Source organism: Mastigoproctus giganteus, chromosome 10, assembly GCF_048544385.1.
Source record: "Mastigoproctus giganteus isolate SK-2022 chromosome 10, ASM4854438v1, whole genome shotgun sequence".
Classification (NCBI taxonomy): Eukaryota; Metazoa; Arthropoda; class Arachnida; order Uropygi; family Thelyphonidae; genus Mastigoproctus; species Mastigoproctus giganteus.
In genome coordinates this window covers 77,670,007-77,691,351 of record NC_143584.1, presented here as the reverse complement: position 1 = coordinate 77,691,351, position 21,345 = coordinate 77,670,007, and the positions used below count along the sequence as shown (strand labels likewise).

Sequence of the window (21,345 nt, the reverse complement as noted above, 5' to 3'; positions counted from 1 at the left end):
TATAAATGATGCTAGAACTAGGGGGACATAAATTCAAGTTACAGGGGGAGATGTCTAGATTGGACTGCAGGAAATTTTATTTTAGCCAGCGAGTTATAAATTACTAGAATAAGTGGCCTACGTGGGTGGTAGAGGCTGTCAGTTTGTTTGGGGAAATTCAAAGGTCATCTGGATAAAAAAAAAAAAAAAAAACTAATAATTAATAAAAGAAAAGGAAATTAAACCTATCACATCCTATGCATTTTCCTCACCTTCGGGTGAGGAAAATGCATAGGATGAGATAGGTTTAATAGGTTTAATAATAATAATAATAGTAGTAGTACCTTCGGGTGAGGGAAATGCATAGGATGATAGGTTTAATTTCCTTTTCGTTTATTAATTATTTGTTGTTTTTTTTATCATTGTTTTATTCGGGTTTTTTTTTTTTTTGGCTGATGCAGCATAAGCCATAGGCTTTCTTGCACCATGCAGCCATTACTAATACTCTACACATTTCTTATCAATAGCAGCATGAACAGCATCTACACCTTTCTTACTATAACTACAACACACAGGCTCTTTTCCTCGATTGGGACAATTCTTATAAGAATGACTAGCACAGTGACCACAGATTATCTCCCTCTTACAATATTAATCAACATGACCGTATGCTAAAGATTTGTAACATTGTGTTATAGTATAAATTTCCTTAAATTTACATGCAGACCATCTGATGAATAATCATGATTTATCACAAATAATACTCCACAAACTGGATGCCACTTGGACACCCAATTATTCATTTGAGAAGTTCTGTTCTTGTTCATCGTTAACACTTCAGTTCCTTCCTGTATCTTCTTTTCACTGACACTATTCCTTGAAGTTCTTTTGTCAAATTTGTTTCACAAGTTCTTCCTTCCACACATCTTGTTCTACATCGAAGGTCATAATTTTCAGATTTATAGGTTTGGGTATGCTATATTGCAGACCCAATTTTTGTATTTTAGAATGACTTGATTTTCACCAGATCATCATTGGTCTCTGCCTCCACCAGAATGCCACGATCTTTTATTGCTCTTATATTTCTAACATTTACTGTTGGTTTTGGCCTCACTTCTCTAAGGATATTCATTTTAACTTCATCACTTGTTCTATGTTTATCAGTTATTGCTTTTATTACCATAACTTTCGAAGCTTTCTTGTCACTTTCTTTATGCATCTTAGTCACTATAGAATAAGTTATGTTATCTTGTTTTCCTTCTTTTCTTTTTAATTAATCCTTCAATATCTCATTTTCAACATGAACTTCATGTGCTTTCTTCTCTATTACGTCCCATAAATCCATTATCCCATAGAAAAGCATTTAGTCTATTTCTTGCTTCAAACACATAATCAAATCCATCTTTATCAGAGCTTCCAACAGTTACTTCCTCCTTTCTCTTTCTTTTCTTACTTCTCTTCTTATTGCTGCATTCACCAACATCAGAGCAATTATCAGTTTGCTTATTTTTACTTTTCTTTTTCTTTGATCCCTTTTGAGATTCTTGTGAGAGACCCGGTAGAGACATCAACCTTGCCTTTACTGGTGTTTTTTGCAGAGTTCTTGTGAAAACCTCAATTTTAGTTAGTTCTTGCAATTGAGACGAAACTTCTTGAGTAATTTTTTCCCCTCTCATCTTCAGTGACTTTACTCGTTGCTGCTTGTAATTCGCTTCAGGAATTTCATCAGAAGACGACATTATGTATATTATAAAATTCAATACAATATATACAATTAAAAGTTAAAAACCAACAATGGTATCCAACAACTATTTACAATATATACAAGAGATATACTGTAAAGGACCAAGGAGCACTCAATCCCCAATGCAACTCAAATGGAAAACTAAAAGGTACAAGGAAATTTATCCTTAAGTAAGTTAAAACAACACTACCCAAGCCAAACGAGTGGTGGTCCCAAGAGCCCCTAATTTAAATGCTAGGACTATTTTGCGAGGACACAGAAATAATCCACCAGAACCCAAGAGAGGAAAATTCATCCCCTCCTGAGTTTTTGAAGAAAAAAAAATTTTCAAAAAAGTAACAGAAAACGAAATCCTCTTCCCACTACATTTAAGCTCAGTTCAGCCAGGTAAGGGATTCCCCCCCCCACCTTTTTTTTTTTTTTTTTTGTTAGTTGTTGGCGCATCGACTTCTGTGGCCATAATGCACCTCCCAAGGTTTTTGCACTTTACCCACCTGGCTAGCCCGGTCAGCCCCCCCCCCACACCTGCCTGCCCAAGAGTGCTCCTAGCGGTGTGTGCGGGCAACATGAGGTCCCACCAGGGGTCCCGCTGCCAAATGCCAGGACACACAACAGAACCTAACGCAATATGTCATATACAACAGACAACACTTTTCTGGCATTTACAGTAGTTCTGTATTTCTTCACAGTGTACATATGGTGCAGATGTGGGAAACCACAGGTGGCACCTGACCCTAACACTATGCACGCTATGCCCAAGAGTGCTTAGAGCAGTGGCACTAGCCTTCGGCCACCAAGAAAACGAAGAGTCAGCAACTCCTGTGTCTCGCACAGAAAAGCCATTTACTATTACAGTAAGGATAAAGCTCTCCAATTGCCCCAGGGACAGAAATATCGGGTAGTTGAATACTAACAAGTCATCAATATATCTATAGAGTTTTATGTCTGAGGGTAGAGAAGTCTCAGACCAGTACAGATATAGGTTAGCTAAGACACAGCTAGTGGGGCTACCCATAGGGGTACCTTTGGTTGGCAAGTATACAGATTTGCCATCAAAAATGCAGTTATTGGAGAAGTAGAGATATTATTATTATTAGCTATATATATATATATATATATAATTTTTTTTTATGAAAACCCCAAACACGAAAGGTATCAAAACCTATAGTACTTAGTACCATGCATGGGTTGAAGGAGAAGTATGGGGGGGGGGAATGCCGGAAACTTTGCTCTAGAGACTTAACATGGGTTTCACCACTTCAAGCCTTCAATAAGCAAAGTCGTGGTATTTCACCGGTTGATGAAAGTCATCTACTAGGAAGTCTGAGGCTTATGCTACACCAGCCAAAAAAAAAAAAAAAATTCCCCCGAGTTTCCTTGAGAGAGAGAGAGACTGTCAAAAGTAGAAGGGAATCACCGAGAAAGAGAAGAATGACGATATCCAGCTCAGAACCCTGGGTGTTAATGAGACCGTTCCAATAAACTGAATCACAACCAATAATATGTTTGTAGTTATTGTAAATTTCATTCAAGACCGATTTTAAGTTGGTTAGGTCTATGCTGGTGAATAGACTATTGAAGACAAAAGTTTGCACATGAGGCTTATGCTGCACAAATCGAAAAAAAATTTCTGAATTAACCTGAGAGAGAGAGAGAGAGAGAGAGAACAAGAGTCAGAAGTAGAACAGAATCACCAAGAAAGAGAAGAATGATGATACCCAGCTCACGACCCTGGGTGTGCCAAGCCCATACTCACCAGATGTGAACTCCTGGGGTTGTATATTGATGACTCGTTAGTTTTCAGCTACCCTACTTTTCTACAGGACTTTGCTGATATTTACCCTTCAGAACTTACTCTGGAGAAAACAAATAATAATGACTTTTCGGTGAATTAACTTAGACCTGGATATCAATATCGACAGCCCTCATACCACAATCAACATATATAATAAAAGAGATTCTTTTAGCTTTAATGTAGTCAGTTTAACCCATTGGCAATCTAACATTTCCAAAAAAAGTACATACTAACATAATAATCTCCCAATGCATCAGAACTGTGACAATATGCAATAGCAACAGTGTCTTTTCTGACAACATCAAACTACTCCATGATAAATTGCTATGCAATAATTTCACTATAGCTTTCCTCTACCATCATTTCAAAAAACAATAAATATTACAAAATTTAAAAAAATTTATAAATTACAACTTGGATATAAAAAACATATTTGCTGTTGATTATACATATTACTTTCAGGCCTATACATAATAGTTATATACCCCCTAGCCTCTGTTGTGTCTCACAGTGTAGAACGCTTATGCCCACAGATTGCTTTTTTTTTCTTTTTTTTTTTTTTTTATGTAAACCCCAAACACGAGAGGTGTTAGAACCTATAGTATTTAGTACCATGCTTGGATTGGAGATTGAGAAGACGAAAGAAGATATTTGTTGACACTGGACTTGAACTTCTGTAGACTGTAATTTTCAGGAAATATGTATGAAGGAAAGTTGTTCCAGAAAACAGCAGTTGAATGAATAAAAGAAGAAGATGAAAAGTTGGTTCTGTGAGTTTCAAGTTGGACAGTAAATGGACATTCGCTGGTGGCGGCACGTGTTCGGACTGTTTTGAAAGAGAGAGCAGGAATTATAGAAGCTAATTCAGAAGAACAGTGTCCATGGAAGTATCTGTAGAAGAGGCATTCAGCAGAAACAGTACGTCTATGAGAAAGTGAGTGCAGAGACTCTGTTAGAGATGAGTCATTAATTAACCTAACTGCCCTCTTCTGAATGGAATCAAGAAGCCTGAGAAAGATTTGGGGGCACCACCCCAGATGTGGGAACAATATTCCATGGCAGGGTGGATTTGCTATTTATACAGAGTGAGCAGCTGTTTGGAAGAAAAGTAACACCAAGAGCAAAAGAGAAAACCAAATATTTTAAATGCAGAAGAAGCAATATTTGTAATGTGCTTGTGCCAAGAGAGATAGAAGTCAGGGTAATCCCCAAAAGAGATATATCATTTTGCCTACAAATTGGAGTGTCACTAAAGATAAGCATAGGAGCAGAAGAATCCTTTTTGCGAGATATAAGACAAGACTGAGTTTTAGAAGGGTTGAAATCAACTAAGTTGTCTTTGCCCCACTGGAGAATTACCTGAAGATCGGCATTTAAGGAATTGGTAGCAGATTTTCGAGAAGTTGAAGCTGATTGAGCTGGACAAGATTTCTCAAAATGGAAAGTGGAAGGCAATGTGGTATCATCGGCAAAACTATGGATAGGATTTCCAGTCAATGGAAGAAGGTCATTAATATACAAGAGGAAAAGAGTGGGGGAAAGAACTGAATCTTGGAAGACACCGGCATTAGTGGAGACGTAGAAGACAGAGAGCCATCTACCATCACTCTCAGTGAGCAATCAGAGAGAAAACTGGATAACCAATTACTAAAAACAGTTGGCAAACCATAAGTTGGAAGCTTGTTTAGAAGACCTTTATGCCAAACACAATTGAAAGCCTTTGAGATGTCAAGAGCAACTACTTGTGTTTCACCGAACCTTTCCATTTTGTCCGTAAATGGGTAACATAAGCCAGAATATCACTAGTCGATCAACACTGACGGAATCCACACATGCGATTGTTGATCAGACGGAAGGTTTCTAGGTAGTATAAAATTTGGCAGTTGATTGATTTCTCCATTACTTTAGAAAAAGTAGAAGTAATTGTAATGGGTCGATAAATGGATATGAGGGATTTGTCACCCTTTTTAGGAACTGGCTGGATATGAGCAAATATCCAAGCAGAAGGAAAAACACCTTTGGAATAAGAAAGTGAAAAAAGGCGGCAAAGAATAGGAGTAAGTCCAGGAGCACAGGTTTTAAGAACAAGTGGAGAAATACCATTGGGAACTGGAGCTTACTTAGCATCAAGACTCGTCAAAATCCTTCTGACATCCTTTTGACGGAAGACCACAGGAGGCATTGAATGGAGCGTGTTGGGAATAGTTGGAGGTGTTTTACCGAGATCGTTAATGCATGAGTAGAAAGAAAAATGGGATGCTAGCAGGTCAGCTTTATCCTTGGCTGAAGTGACAACAGAACCATCTGGTTTGGACAGAGGTGGGAGCAGAGATGGGCAAAAGCTGCGGTCAATAGGTTTAGCAAGAGACCAGAATGCTCGGCTACTATTAGTGCAAGAAGCAAGTTTTCTACTCTTAGCCTGTTCAAACTCTAGTTTGGACTAGTTAATAACTGCTTTACAATTGTTGCAAGCTTTTGTGTAGGCAGAAAATGAAACTGAAGAATTGGAAACAAGCCAATTACAATATGCAACATTCTTCTCTTGAACAGCCTTAGCACATTTATTGGAAAACCAAGGTTTAGATAAAGGAAGAGATTTTAAAGTGGAGTGTGGGATAAAGGATTCCATTCCTGCAAGAATAGTTTCACTGACGTGATCTCAGCGAAAGTTGACATCAGAAGTTTTGAAACAGTAATCCGACGAAGTAAAAGAAGAAAAGAAATATTGCAGGTCATCCCATTTTGCATTCTTGTAATGCAAAACAACACGAGGTCAGGAATAGCCATGAGATAAAGGTTCCATTGGAGAAGAGACAATCACCAAGTTGTGAACTGAAGTGCCTAAAGGACCTCTCACTACGACCGTGTACTTAGAAGTGTTGTTTGTGAGAAAAAGGATCAAGCGTGTTGGTTGTATGATTAGGATTGTCTGGTATTCTTGTAGGTAAATGAACAATCTGTGCAAGGTCATTAGTAATTGCAAAAGCCTCAGCATCTCGACCAGCTGGGTCGATGTGACTGGAGAAGCCAGCTGGAGTTGTGAACATTAAAATCACCAAGGAAAATTTCCTCACTGTTAGGAAAGTTGGACTGGAGAAAGTCAAGTTGCAAAGAGAGGAAGAGTTGCAAAGAGAAGTTGCTCCAAGTGATTAGTGGAGTTGGGAGAACGGTAGAGACAACAGATGAATTTTACACAATGACGTAGAGAGATTTTAAGCTTTAGAAGATCAAAGAGAGGAGATTCCAAATTGCCAAGTCTCTGACAGGGAATATCAGAACGGACATATGCACAAATACCACCTTTGAGACGAAAAGAATCATACAGAGAATAATTTGGGCATCTGAGATGAGCAGTAGTTGAATCAACCGATAACTGAGATTCTGTCAGAAAAAGTACATGGGGTTTAGCAGACTGCAAGATGAAATGGACATCGTTGAGATTAGAATTGAGACCACGTATATTTGTGAAATGAATTAGGAAGTGCTTGGGAGGTTTAGTTCTCTTTGCAGATAAGTTTGCTCTATTAGTTTGACAATTCATGGTGTATTCAATAGTAAGAAAAAGTGGGTGGGACATGCTGTATGAAGTAATTAAATTTTTGGATATGGCGTACACATGGTAAGAATATACCCAGATCCTTGACATAACGTGGCCTAGACAATGTTCCCTGAATACAAACTACTTGGACTCCCTCCAGTCACTATCTGGCAGAGTAGAGGTAGCAAGATTATACACTAGCTGATCCAGAAGCCTCCTAGAGAGTTACCAATAGTTACGGTCCGGTGTACTAACTAGCAGCCGGCCTGCAAACACCGTTTTAGAGCTGTACCCTCGAAATGTACGGAATATTGGATCTCACCACAATGTTCATCATAACCTCAAAAGTCATCAATCATACTGCATGATGGAAGAGATGGGGAAGGGTTGACCAGAACGTAGCTCTAGAGACTAAACATGGGTTCCACCACTTCAAGCCTCCAATAAGCAAAGTGGTGGTATTGCACCGGTTGATGAGAGTCATCTACCACCTAGTACTGCCTGGTAACATAGAGTGGCAGCGTTCCTCCATGTGGTGTGGGTGCCACACACCTCAACCCCTGCTTACATTGGTTCACACCTGGATGGTCACCCACCATGAACTTGTGCATGGAGGTTATACCCAGGATTACTAACAGTCTCACCATCGTGAAGGTGCAAGCAGAGGATTTGGCTGTCACAGACCATCCAGACTTCATCGAAATTGGGTCCACTTGACTTGAGTGTTACCTGAATATCAGTTCCATCAGCAGGGGGGCGAGTGTGTTATTGTGTTTTGTTAAGTTTTGTCAACGTTATTATTTGTTTTTCAATTTTTTCTTCTTTTTACATTTCCTCAATAACAATACCAATACTGACTTAATCACATGAGGCATTTGTCCAGTCTTCCACCAGGGACTATGGCAGGGTTTAGCAATCCAGGACAACCCGAGCACAACTACATTTCCCTTCTTCTAATTACTTTCTACTGTCCTTAATTACTACAACTTATTTCTCATGTGTGATTAGGCTGGCCAAAGGCATTATCGAGATGCTATTCCTCTTCTAACGCTCCTTTTTTCTTCTTAAACGAAGTTCAGTCTTTTCTACACTACCGAGTTAGTTATTGATTCTCCCTTTGCTGGTACTTTGCCTCATTTGTTTAATTGCTTACTTCCCGTCACACGGGTATGGTTCACGATATCACACCTTCTACCCCCCCCCCCCCGGGGTTACTTCAATCGATATAAAATACTGTACAGAGAACTATCGGCTTTCATCTTTGGGTCTCTGATATTGCTCTGTTATCACCACAAGTAGCTAACTTCACCGATTCCAGTTTAAGCAAACAGTAAGTTGGCATTAACCTGACTTTATTCTGTTATCTTAACTTACTTTGTTTAAATTAGATAGTGTATTTTGAATTGAAACTTTCATTCATTTTTCTTTTAGCTAGATTTAATTGGCATTATTTTAGCTTTTTAACTCTATTTTATAGTTATATATTTATTTTTATTCTGAATTTTATTCCTTCCTTTTGGTCTCTGTCGGGTCGGCTATGATGTATACATTTCGCAAGTATACATCATAACAGAAACAGAGACCCTGCTTATTACGGTGGCTCCTAGTTTTGGCTGCCGACCCTCTGAAGAAGTAGATAAAGCCCTAGGACCCAATACTTTAAGTTACGTTGTTATTATCGTTATGCTAATCTAATTTAATTTCAGGTTATCTGCTTTTAGCTTGCTGACTTTCTCAATTTTTTCCATTGTTGTTGTTGTTGGGGTTTTTTTTTTTTAGCAGAATTAGCAACTTAGGCCATATTGCTCTGTGGATATGCAGTGGTCATTCTCTGACCTTTCGCGTTCTCCGTATGTGGTGGTCACGGGCTCGAACCCCGGTCTAGATCAAGAAGCGTGTACTACGCAGTGCTGCTCCTGCCCACCTGGCTATGGAGGCGCCAGTTTTTTCCATGGTCATTACAATTGACAGGTCAGCACCACTACCCTATTGGGTAGTGTATTTCAGTGTATTCACTTCAGTATTCTATTTCAGTGTATTTGTCTGAAAATAAACATTTGTCTATATTTCATTATGGTTGCTGGGTATTTCTACTATAACTAGTAGTGCCCCGGTTCCATAATCCACTTTAATAATTTAATATTTTTTCTTGCTTGCTTAGTTGTTCAGTAATGTGTTTAAATCCTATTATTTTTTATCAATATTATATATATATATATATATATATATATATACACATAAGGGTCAACAATGATAAAGTTCAGATCAACATAGAAAAAGGCATTCAACAAGACACAATTCTCCCCAAAACTGTATTCTGCCTGTTTAGGAGAAATTTTTTGCGACCTAAGTCAAATGATTCGGAAGAATTAAAGCAAAACATTGAAGAACTGCAGCATGAAAGCAAGAAGTTCAATTTGAAGATAAATTTTAGGAAAACACAGGTTATGTTTAACAAATTTACCAGACCAAAGAAATTCATGGCCAATGAACAAGAACAAGTGGAAAGGTATGTTTACCATGGACAAATAATTTCAAGAAATGGAAACATCGTTATGGAAACTGAACGGCACATAAAACTGGGATGGCAAGCATTTGGAAGGCTTAATATATCTTTCAAGATAAACTTGTCATTCTATCTCAAACGAAACGTTTTTGATCAATGTATCCTCCCTGTCCTAAAGTGGTTGTGAAACATGGACAATGAATGTCAAAACTTTACAAAGACTGAGTGTCATACAGGATCACAAAGACTGAAGTTATGGAGCACCGAATTTGAAACATAACCAAAGGAGACTGAAAAATGTCCACGGGTTCACCAACAAACCAAGATCTGTGAAATCATTGAAAGAACAAAACACTTAAAAATGAAAATGGGCAGGTCACATATCAAGAACTGATGTTAGATGGACCATATGAATTTCGGAATGGATATGGCCTTGACTCTAAATGCCCAAGAAAAAGACTAAAATGAAGTGGATTGATAAAATTGTGAAATTTGCTGGTGTACAATGGCAACCGAAAGAACAAGACCGCAGTTTCTGAAAGCATGTTGAGGAGGCCTTCATCCTGCAGTGGATCAACAATGGTTGAAGATAATAGTGATATATGATACCTCAACCTGTGTTAAAAAGGGAAACTCATATTAACTTGACAATGAAAACTTTTGTAAATAAATATTGTATCCATTTTAATAAAGTTAAAAGGGGTGCAGTAGAAAAACTGGCTGCAATAAGAACTAACACAATTTACCTATAAATGGTAATGTGTTACTTTATATTTGAAAATTATATATAAAAAAAAAATTTTTTTTGTTGCTAACGTCAACATGATAAAAAGGCTGACACCCACATTTCATTCTCAGAAAAGAAAATTTCTCAAAAACCATTTTACAATGGATACATGAAATCTGAACAGTTCAGATGGCAATGTTTATAGCATTAAAGCAGTTCTGCAATTTTTAATTAAATAAATTTTAAAGAGAAGGTACATAAAGATTACACTGTTCAGTACTTTCTAAATGATATAGAAAAGTTAGAAATAACTGCCACATAACAGAAAACCATGTGACCTTTATAATAAAATGCCATCTGTGTGGCAAAGGCTAATAAATTGTAATTAATTCTCCATTATTAAAATACTTTGACATGCTCTTCTTGCAAGTATCTTTCATACTTCAACCCTCCACCTGGCACATCCCTAAAAAGCCACACTAAGTGCATCTGAATCCTCCATGATACCATGGAACTGCTTGGAATAAAGGCAATCAACAATTTAAAATTGGGCATTTGTTAATGTATTCATTATCTTGACAGAATAATGGACGTAATAAGAAATAACAAATTTTTTCATTTAACTAATTTTTTTATAAATCAACATCAAACATGTATGATTAAAAAATCATCGCCACAGCTGGTAGATATTTTCATAATTATATTATTATTTTTTACTGATTTTTTGTCAGTATGTCAAGGCGTAAATGAAGATATCAGGAGAGCCATTTTTAAGAACAATATGAAGGACATCGATAATCAAGAATGGATTATAAAAATAAAGAGACCATCACTATGGATGCGAAGATAGGAGTAAAGAAAAAAGTATACGAATTAGTATTATTTTCTAAAAGGGAGAAAGTATAACTTGGATCAGAATGTGTAACTCAGATGAAACTGCCATACTGAATCATAGCTACCAGCTTTCAACTTTGAAAAACCTGGAGATTAGGTATTTGTAGGCTTTTGGACAAAACTGGCAAATTAAATTTCACTAACAAAATACACATTTTATATTAAAATATAAGTATAGGTTTGTTTACCAGTACAGTAAGCTTTTAAATATTAGCTTACCTAACATTTTTCTGTGTGTACATTTCTGTTTCAAATATCTATTACACATCAGTTGATTATGATTGCTTCAAAGACTTTGCACATCTTCAGAAATGTTGTGTTAAAGTTTTGTTTATAACAATGACATTGCTGTTCAGACTTGGTCATTAAGGGCATTTCTAATATGGTGCCAGGAATAGAAAATCTGAATTCAAGTTTTTTCTTCTTTTGGTTGAATACTGTGTGACACTCAGCATTGTCACAAGCAATTGTTAAAATGCTAAGAATGACTTGGGATAACTTATTATTTCATGCTTCGTTGTGTATTTGTCAGTTCCCCATCAAGGACTACCAAACAACATCCTTTCTTTCATAACAGCATCTGATAAATTCTCACATTGAAATTGCCAGAGCCAATCTGCAAAATATCATTTCTTTACTTTCAATGACATTGATAAATAATGTATTTTTTTTTTTTTTTCTTCAAAATCGATTAGTTTCAACGGTTCAAAAACTTGTTCTTTGAACAGCCTTACTAGATGATGAACTCTTTCTCCAAATGTGATTATATCTAAGTTAAAATTAAATAATATTTAGCTACAGACCTCCAATAATCCAGTTGGGCAACCTGCTAGAAATGCATTTTTTTAGTCTTCTAGCGCTAAAGAAAAACAAATTCTATTTGGAGCTACCCCAATTTCAACTGCCATAAGAAAATGTGCTTTGGTCTTAAGAATTCACAAAAGTTGCCAGCCACCAAGCCAAGTCTGCAATTTACCAAATTGATTCATAAAGTCAATCAGTTGCTATTTTGAGTGTATTAAAAGTTTTAACACCTCCCTCATTGAATCATATCTGCACATAAATCACCTCAATGTTAACAACAAATAAATTTGCAATAATGGGCTTTTTTTTTCTTTTAGCATACATATAAAACACTTTACAGTGAAATTTAACCCCACGAACCAGTTTTTATGTTCTACACATATTGCTATTGGTCTTTTGCAGCTGTGATTGACAAGGAAAGCAGCCTTTACTAATTTACTGATAGGGAGGGCAGTGTTTTGGCCCATATTTCTGAACTCTATCAGCAAAATGAGTTATGAGTTGAAAACTTACTTTATTTTCTTTGAAAATGAATCCTTATTATATTAGTTTTTAATAAAAAAAAAACTTTAAGACTTTATTAATATTTATTGCTTCCTAAATTGAGAGAAGGTATAATCACTAGGCAACACTGTATGCATTGCACTGGAAATGAAAAGCTAAAAAAATAATGTTTGCTGCTTTTTTTTTTTTTTTTTTTTTGACTAACAACAATTACAGCAAACTATTTTTAAGTTTTTATCATAGCCATATTTGTTAACAAAATTTAAAGATGTTTATAAAAATTCTTATTTTAATGCATTTTTGCTATTTTTTGAGAAAATTAAAAAGAAGAGGAAAAATCAGTGGTTCTGCAAAAAGATAGAAACTCTATGATACCAATTCTAGTACAAAGGCAAGATGAAGTTGTCAAATCAAATCAAAAAGACAAATTCTCCATTGTAAATCTCAAGAGTTAGAAGTTATATTGATGCATTACATAAATCATGATTTGAAAAGAACAAGAGAAGAGTCAGTTGTAGCATTAGTAATGTTAAATGATGTAAGGAAATGAACTTTTTCTGCACAAGTCAAAAATAAATAGATAAATAAAAATAACAATATAATATAAAATAATAAAAAAACATAATATTCATACTATTCCCATTCTCAAGGGGCAATCATCAAATTCTGCTCTTAATTTAGCCAGACTCTGCCATACTGGGAGGCAATTTATTCCAGTGTTCAACAATCTACTGCCTGTACATGAACTTTCAAGAACCCCAGCCTTCTGCTATTCCCTGAGTGGATAGCCTCTATTTAAAAATCTGTTGGTTAGTATATCAATTTCTGAGTCTAAGGCTGGTTCTGAAGTAGAATATTTATAAGCATTAAGGAACGTATTAAATGTTATGGACCTTTTATAAGTAAATGGATGATAACTTCTGTAGTAAAGGAACATCCCTGTATTGGTGGGTTTTCGGTAAATGTTAAATTGTATTTTTTGCATATCTTGTGTAAGAGTGAAATTTAAGAAATTTACAACTTTTGTTTCTATATGTTCTTCCTCCAATGTAGTCAGTGCAATTCATCATATCAAAGGTAGCCTCAGTGTACTCTAGATCTGTGTGTGAAACAACATACCGCTTCGGTCTGCACATTGCACACAGCCGCTTCACAATGGGCTTTTCATGCCATCAATGAAAGTCATGCATTCCTATTTAATGAAGTGGAAATTTTAAACGCAACATAATTACATAAAATTTCTGAAACCCTTGAAATGAAGTTACACGAAAATTCTATCAACATGTACCTAATTCCAAATTTCTGGTCTTATGCTATGCATGTGCCAATACAAATAATCTCTCCATTTAAGAACTTAACATACACACACATTTCACGTTATTTCCAACCTGTGAAAAAAGACGATCAGTCAAAAAGCATTGTCTGCTTAAGGAAGGAAAATACAATACATTTCATTTAATTTGTATGTTCGATATGTTTACCCAAATTTTATAATCGTGATTTTAATTATTTATTCTCTTAAACAGTTTTACATTTTTAATTATTTTAATTATTCTGATACAATGTCTTCTCACATTCGTCGTCTTGCTGAGTTGGTTTAATGTGTTTCGCGGTCAGGTTGGGGCTCTCGACTTTCAATTTCATGGTGCATCGAATCGATCATGTCTCTATGAGTGAAAGAATTCATTAAAATTATTTTATCCATTTATTTTATTCATTTACATTTGGAGAGCATTAACTGGAAGCATTCTATGCAAAAGATTGAGGTAATCTCTTTTTTAAATATATTTTACAGCATAGAAGTTAATGAGCCTTGTAGCTGTGTTTTACTAATGTATATAACAAACACACACACATATATATATATATATATATATATATATAACACACACACACCACACCTCACATACCATGATTTTTCTCTGTAAGTAGCAATCTAGTTGATGGGATAAACATTTCCATCAAGTCTGGCACTTTTCTTATTATTCGAAATGCACAAAGTGCAGCCTAAACATGAAAGAAATAAAAATAAAAACTATTTTCATAATTCAAAACTTCTTTCAATGCACAAATTTTTAAGCAAAAATAAAATGCAAATAACTACATGACATAAATTTATATCAATAAAAATGAGATATGTAGAAAAATTAATGAGTAACAAGCTTAAATGAAATACACTTTCCTATATGCAAGAGAAGGATTCCCATTAGAAGATATCCATTAGGAAATGAATATATTCTTTTTTTTTTTTTTTTTGAAAACTATGTTTATAAATTCTTTCTGGGAGTTTACCAAATAAACATCAGAAACAGCACTTCATATTACACACTATACACTTTCTACTATAAAAACCATGATGACTGAATTCACAACAGAACTATCCAGAAAAGCATTCCAAGAACTGATCTCAGGACTTTTTAAAAGAGGTAGGGGCTAGCATTCTGGCTAAAACTCTTGTACTTCTGTTATGTAACTGCTACATCAACAGTCCAGTAAACAGATCCAGTTATATACATTCAAAGTGAAAAGTGATCAAGCTTTGGAAGTCTGAAGCATTAATTAAAAATGCCTTGTTTTATCTTCTCATGGCATATGGTAACCACGAGAAATGGGACTGAACCTGGGAGGTTCCCTCTAGGCTTGTTATTTTTATCCCAGAAAAATAACAAGCCCATATCAATTGTTGGTTGAAGATATTCTGTAACTCTCAAAATATAAACAAATTTTTACTTGGTATGGTTTTTTGCATTTTTTTATTGTTTGAGAAAACCTACCTAGTTCTGTGTCACTGCATTCATTCTAATTTTAACTCATAGTAATGCTAGTGCGGAAATGGTACTGACAGGTACTGATGCTATGAATCGTGGAATTGTGTGTTTCTAGTTCAAGATATTTATAGAACTCTCCCATGTGAACTAGCAATATAATTTAGCCCCAAGTTAGCAATGGTTTTAAGATCTTACGTGAAGTATTTTTGAATGACTAAAATAGCCCATTGGAATCAAGCAGCATTACTCAAACAAAGAAGACAATATTCACTAGCAACAGAGAGTTAGCAATGTGTAATATTTAAATTTAGCATGCTTTATGGTACACTAGATTTGAAATTAATTTTTAAAAAATTTGAAAATTGATATGAATAATAGTATCTAATTATATTTTTTTATATTTTATGTAAAAGTTGTGTTTGTGGTTATAGGCAATGGTATAGTGGTTTAGCTAACTGGAGGCAAAATTAGGAAAATAATTAGGATAGAATAGACATTCCCACCCTAGTATTATACTAATAGCTCAGAGTGTGGAAAATTTTAGTTGTAGGAAAGTGAACAGTATATGACTGAAGAAAATAAAGTTTGTGCTTGCGTTATCTCTGGGATTTGATTTCCCCGTCCATGCTAGTAAAGTCCCTGGACAGGGTAGATATATGTCCATAAATTGTTGTTGTATGTATACAAATATATCATAATCTTATGTAATTCATCTTCCACTTCACAATATTGCCTTATACTTAAAGTTTTACTATTATAAACATAATTTTGTAGGTAACTGGCTGGTATATGTGAAATGGTATCTTATCAGGATGCCACTCCATTTCACATATACAGCCTATAACGTTTCAACAGTTTCCTGAACGCAAACCATTGTGGTGTGACCAATAAATTTTATTTAATTTTAATCTAACTGAATTTCTATAGGTTTTTTTTTTTTTTTTTTTATATATAGATAACTGCAGCATCTAGATTCCGTTACCTTTAATTTATTTAAGTAAAATTTATTATTCGTTTAACTGAGGGGAAAAAAAAAACATGATGTTTAATGAAAATGTTCTACTGTAGGGTAACGGTTTACCAATTGTATTGTTTTCTTTTTTTATGTGAACCCCAAACACGAGAGGTATTAGAACCTATAGTACTTAGTACCGTGCTTGGGTTGGAGGTTGAGAAGACGAAAGAAGATATTTGTTGACATTGGACTTGAACTTTTTTAGATTGTAATTTTCAGGAAATACGTATGAAGGAAGGTTGTTCCAGAAAACGGCAGTTGAATGAATAAATGAGGAAGATGGAAAGTTGGTTCTGTGGGTTTGAAGTTGGACAGTAAATGGACGTTGCCTGGTGGCGGCACGTGTTCGGACTGTTTTGAAAGAGAGAGCTGGAATTATAGAAGCCAGTTCAGAAGAACAGTGCCCATGGACGTATCTGTAGAAGAGGCATGCAGCAGAAACAGTACGTCTATGAGAAAGCGAGTGGAGAGACTCTGTTAGAGATGAATCATTAATTAACCTAACTGCCCTCTTCTGAATGGAATCAAGAAGCCTGAGAGAGGTTTTGGGGGCACCACCCCAGATGTGGGAACAATATTCCATGGTAGGGCAGATTTGCGATTTATACAGAGTGAGCAGCTGTTTGGAAGAAAAGTAACACCAAAGGCGAAAGAGAAAACCAAGTTTTTTAGATGCAGAGGAAGCAATATTTGTAATGTGCTTGTACCAAGAGAGAGATTAGAAGTGAGGGTAATCCCTAAAAGAGATATATCATTTTGCCTAGAAATCGGAGTGTCACTAAACATAAGCATAGGAGCAGAAGAATCCTTTTTGCGAGATATAAGACAAGACTGAGTTTTAGAAGGGCATTTAAGGAATTGGTAGCAGATTTTCGAGAAGTTGAAGCTGATTGAGCAAGACAAGGTTTCTCAAAATGGAAAGTTGAATGCAATGTGCTTTCATCGGATTTCCAGTCAGTGGAAGAAGGTCATTGATATACAAGAGGAAAAGAGTGGGGGAAAGAACTGAACCTTGGGGCACACCGGCATTACTGGAGAAGTTAGAAAACAGAGAGCCATCTACCATCACCCTCAGTGAGCGATCAGAGAGAAAACTGGATAACCAATTAATTTTCTCAACTTCTTTGAAAATATTCTTGCCTGTAGTTGTCCAACACAGACTATTCATAGAGGTTAATTTTTCAGTCACTTCGAATTCGGCATTGACTCCTCGAATAAACAACAACTGAGCAGTAATGGAAACATCTGTCAATTCATCAAGAGCCAATGAAAACCACTCGAAATCATTTGCTTTGTTTTTAAATGACTACTGATGTTGCTCCCAATTTCCTAATGTCTTTAAGCAACTGTTCTTGCCAAAAGACTAACAGTCTTAAACAAGCCTATTTTCTCTGGACACATTTAATTAACTCACCATTGGTAAATAGCTTTCCTTGAATCACTTGGAACTCTTTGAATTACTCTCTTTGCAACTTGACTTTCTCCAGTCCAACATCCCAAATAGTGAGGACATTTTCCTTGGTGATTTTAATGTTCACAACTCCAGCTGGCTTCTGTTTTCCAGTCACACCAACCCAGGTGGGTCGGGAGGGTGCTGAGGCTTTTGCAATTACTAATGACCTCACACAGATTGTTCATTTACCTAGCAGAATACCAGACAATCCTAACCATGCAGCCAACACGCTTGATCTTTTTCTCACAAACAATCCTTCTAAATACACGATCGAAGTGAGTGGTCCTTTAGGCACCTCAGATCACAACTTGGTAATTCTCTCTTCTCCAATGGAGTCTTTATCTCATGACTATTCCCATCTAGTGTTGTTTGGCATTACAAGAATGCAAAATGGGATGACCTGCAAGATTTCTTTTCTTCTTTTCCTTGGTCGGATTACTGTTTCAAAACTTCTGATGTCAACTTTTGCTGAGATCACGTCAGTGAAACTATTCTTGTAGGAATGGAATCTTTATTCCATACTCCACTTTAAAATCTCTTCCTTTATCTAAATCTTGGTTTTCCAATAAATGTGCTAAGGCTGTTCAAGAGAAGAATGTTGCATATCCTAATTGGCTTACTTCCAATTTTTCAGTTTCATTTTCTGCCTACACCAAAGTTTGCAACAATTTTAAAGCAGTTATTAATCAGTCCAAACTATATTTTGAACAGTCTAAGAGCAAGAAACCTTGCTTCTTGCCCTAATGGTAGCCGAACATGCTGATCTCTCACCAAAGCTATTGGTGCCCATCTCTGCTCCCACCTCTGTCAAAACCAGATGTTTCTATTGTCACTTCAGCCAAGGATAAAGCAGACCTGCTAGCATCCATTCTAGGTGGTAGATGACTCTCATCAACTGGTGCAATACCACCACTTTGCTTATTGGAGACTTGAAGTGGTGGAACAGATGTTTAGTCTCTAGAGCTAAGTTCTGGTTAACCCTTCCCCCATCTCTTCAACCATTCACTACGACTGATGACTTTTAAGGTTATGATGGACATCATGGCGAGATCCAATTCTTACATTTCAAGAGTACAGCTCTAAAACAGTGTTCGCAGACCAGCAGCTAGTTAGTACACCGGACTGAACCTATTGGTGACTCTTTAGGAGGCTTCCGGATCAGCAAGTGTATAATCTTGCTACCTCTACTCTGCCAGATAGTGACTGGAGGGAGTCTGAGTAGTGTGTATGTGGGGGCATTATCGAGGCCATGTTATATTAAGGATCTGGGTATATTCTTACCATGTGTATGCCATATCCAAAAATTTTATTACTTCATACAGCATGTCCCCCCCCCCACTTTTTCTTACTATTGAATACACCATGAATTGTTAAACTAATAGAGTAAGCTTATCTGCGAAAAGATCTAAACCTCCCAAACACTTCTGAGTTCATTTCACAAATATACAGGGTGCCTCCGTAGCCAGGTGGGCAGGAGCAGCAGTGTGTAGCACACGCTTCTTGATTAGACTGGGGTTAAGCCCGTGACCACTGAATACGGAGGATGCGGAAAGGTCAGGGAATGACCACCGCATACGCCCGGAGCAATATGGCCTTAGTTGCTAATGCTCCTAAAAAACCAAATAAACAACGCAAAAAAAAAAAAAAAAAAAAAAATGGTCTCAATTCTAATCTCAACAATGTCCATTTCCACTTGCATTGTACGAAACCTCATGTACTTTTCCTGTCAGAATCTCAGTTATTGGTTGATTCAAATACTGCTCATCTCAGTTCCCTAAATTATTCTCTGTATGATTCCTTTCACCTTCAAGGTGGTACTTGTGCATATGTCCATTCTGATATTCCCTGTCAGAGACTTGGTAATTTGGAATCTCCTCTTTTCGATCTTCTCTGGATTAAAATCTCTCGACCTCATTCTGTAGAATTCATCTGTTGTCTCTACCGTTCTCCCAACTCCACTAATCACTTGGAACACTTTGACTTCCTCTATTTGTAAACTTGACTTTCTCCAGTCCAAATTTCCTAATAGTGAGGTAATTTTCCTTAGTGATTTTAATGTTAAGAACTCCAGCTGGCTTCATTTTCTAGTCACACTGCCCCAGCTGGTCAAGATACTGAGGCTTTTATGACATTACACAGTTTGTTCATTTACTTACAAGGAAAAAAAAAAAAAAAAAACCTTCTCATTTCACCCATCCACTCACTCCAAATATTTGTTTAGTTCTGCCATGAATCTATTTAAGCTATCAACCTCTACAATGACAGATGGAAGTTTGTTCCAGCAATCAACCACCCACTGGCTAAAGGCAAACTTCCACAGATCTAGTCTACAACTGTCTTTCCTTAATTTGAATTTATGCCCTCTCAGCAATTATTCTAAGCAAGACGAAGAATACCACCAGCATTGATTTTTCACTTTCTTACTCCAAAGGTGTTTTTCCTTCTGCTTGGAAATTTGCTCATATCCAACCAGTTCCTAAAAAGGGTGACAAATCCCTCCCATCCAATTATCGTCCCATTGCAATTACTTCTACTCTTTCTAAAGTAATGGAGAAATCAATCAACCGCCAAATTTTATACTACCTAGAAAACCTTCCGTCTGATCAACGATCACAAGTATGGATTCCGTCAGTGTCGATCCACTGGTGATATTCTGGCTATGTTACCCATTTATGGACAAAATCAATGGAAAGGTTTGGTGAAACATAAGTAGTTGCTCTTGACATCTCAAAGGCTTTTGATCATGTTTGGCATAAACGCCTTCTAAACAAGCTTACATTTTATGGTTTGGCAACTGTTTTTTGTAATTGGTTATCCAGTTTTCTCTCTGACTGCTCACTGAGGGTGATGGTAGATGGCTCTCTGTCTTCTAACGTCTCCACTAATGCTGGTGATCCTCAAGATTCAGTTCTTTCCCCCACTCTTTTCCTCTTGACCTTCTTCAATTGACTAGAAATCCTATCCATAGGTTTGCTGATGATAGCACATTGCATTGCACTTTCCAGTTTGAAAAACCTCGCCTTGCTCAATCAGCTTCAACTTCTAGAATATCTGCTACCAATTCCTTAAATGCGGATCTCCAGGTAATTCTCCAGTGGGGCAAAGACAACTTAGTTAATTTAAATCCTTCTAAAACTCAGTCCAGTCTTATATTATGCAAAAAGGATTCTTCTGCCGCTATGCTTATCTCCGGTGGCACTCCGATTTCTAGACAAGATGATATATCTCTTTTGGGGATTACCCTGATTTCTAATCTCTCTTGGCACAAGCACATTACAAATATTGCTTCCTCTGCATCTAAAAAACTTGGTTTTCTCTTTCACTCTCGGCATTACTTTTCTTCCGAACAGCTGTTCACTCTGTACAAATCGCAAATCTGCCCTACCATGGAATATTGTTCCCACATCTGGGGCAGTGCCCTCAAAACCACTCTCAGGATTCTAGATTCCATTCAGAAGAGGGCAATTACGTTAATTAATGACTCATCTCTAACAGAGTCTCTCCACTCTCTGTCTCGTGGATGTTCTGTTTCTGCAGCATGCCATTTCTACAGATAATTTCATTGGCACTGTTCTTCTGAATTGGCTTCTATAATTTCCGCTCTCTCTTTTTTAAAAA

General features: G+C 36.4%; 1 protein-coding gene across 1 annotated transcript in view; it reads right to left on the bottom strand.

Moving 5' to 3' along the window:
- The window catches only part of LOC150079103 (AP-1 complex subunit gamma-1-like), a 650,293-nt gene that overhangs the window by 594,155 nt on the left and 34,793 nt on the right, over positions 1 to 21,345 (bottom strand). The window contains 1 exon segment of the mRNA XM_090383609.1: positions 14,402 to 14,498. Coding sequence (XP_090239735.1) covers positions 14,402 to 14,498 — 97 coding nt within the window.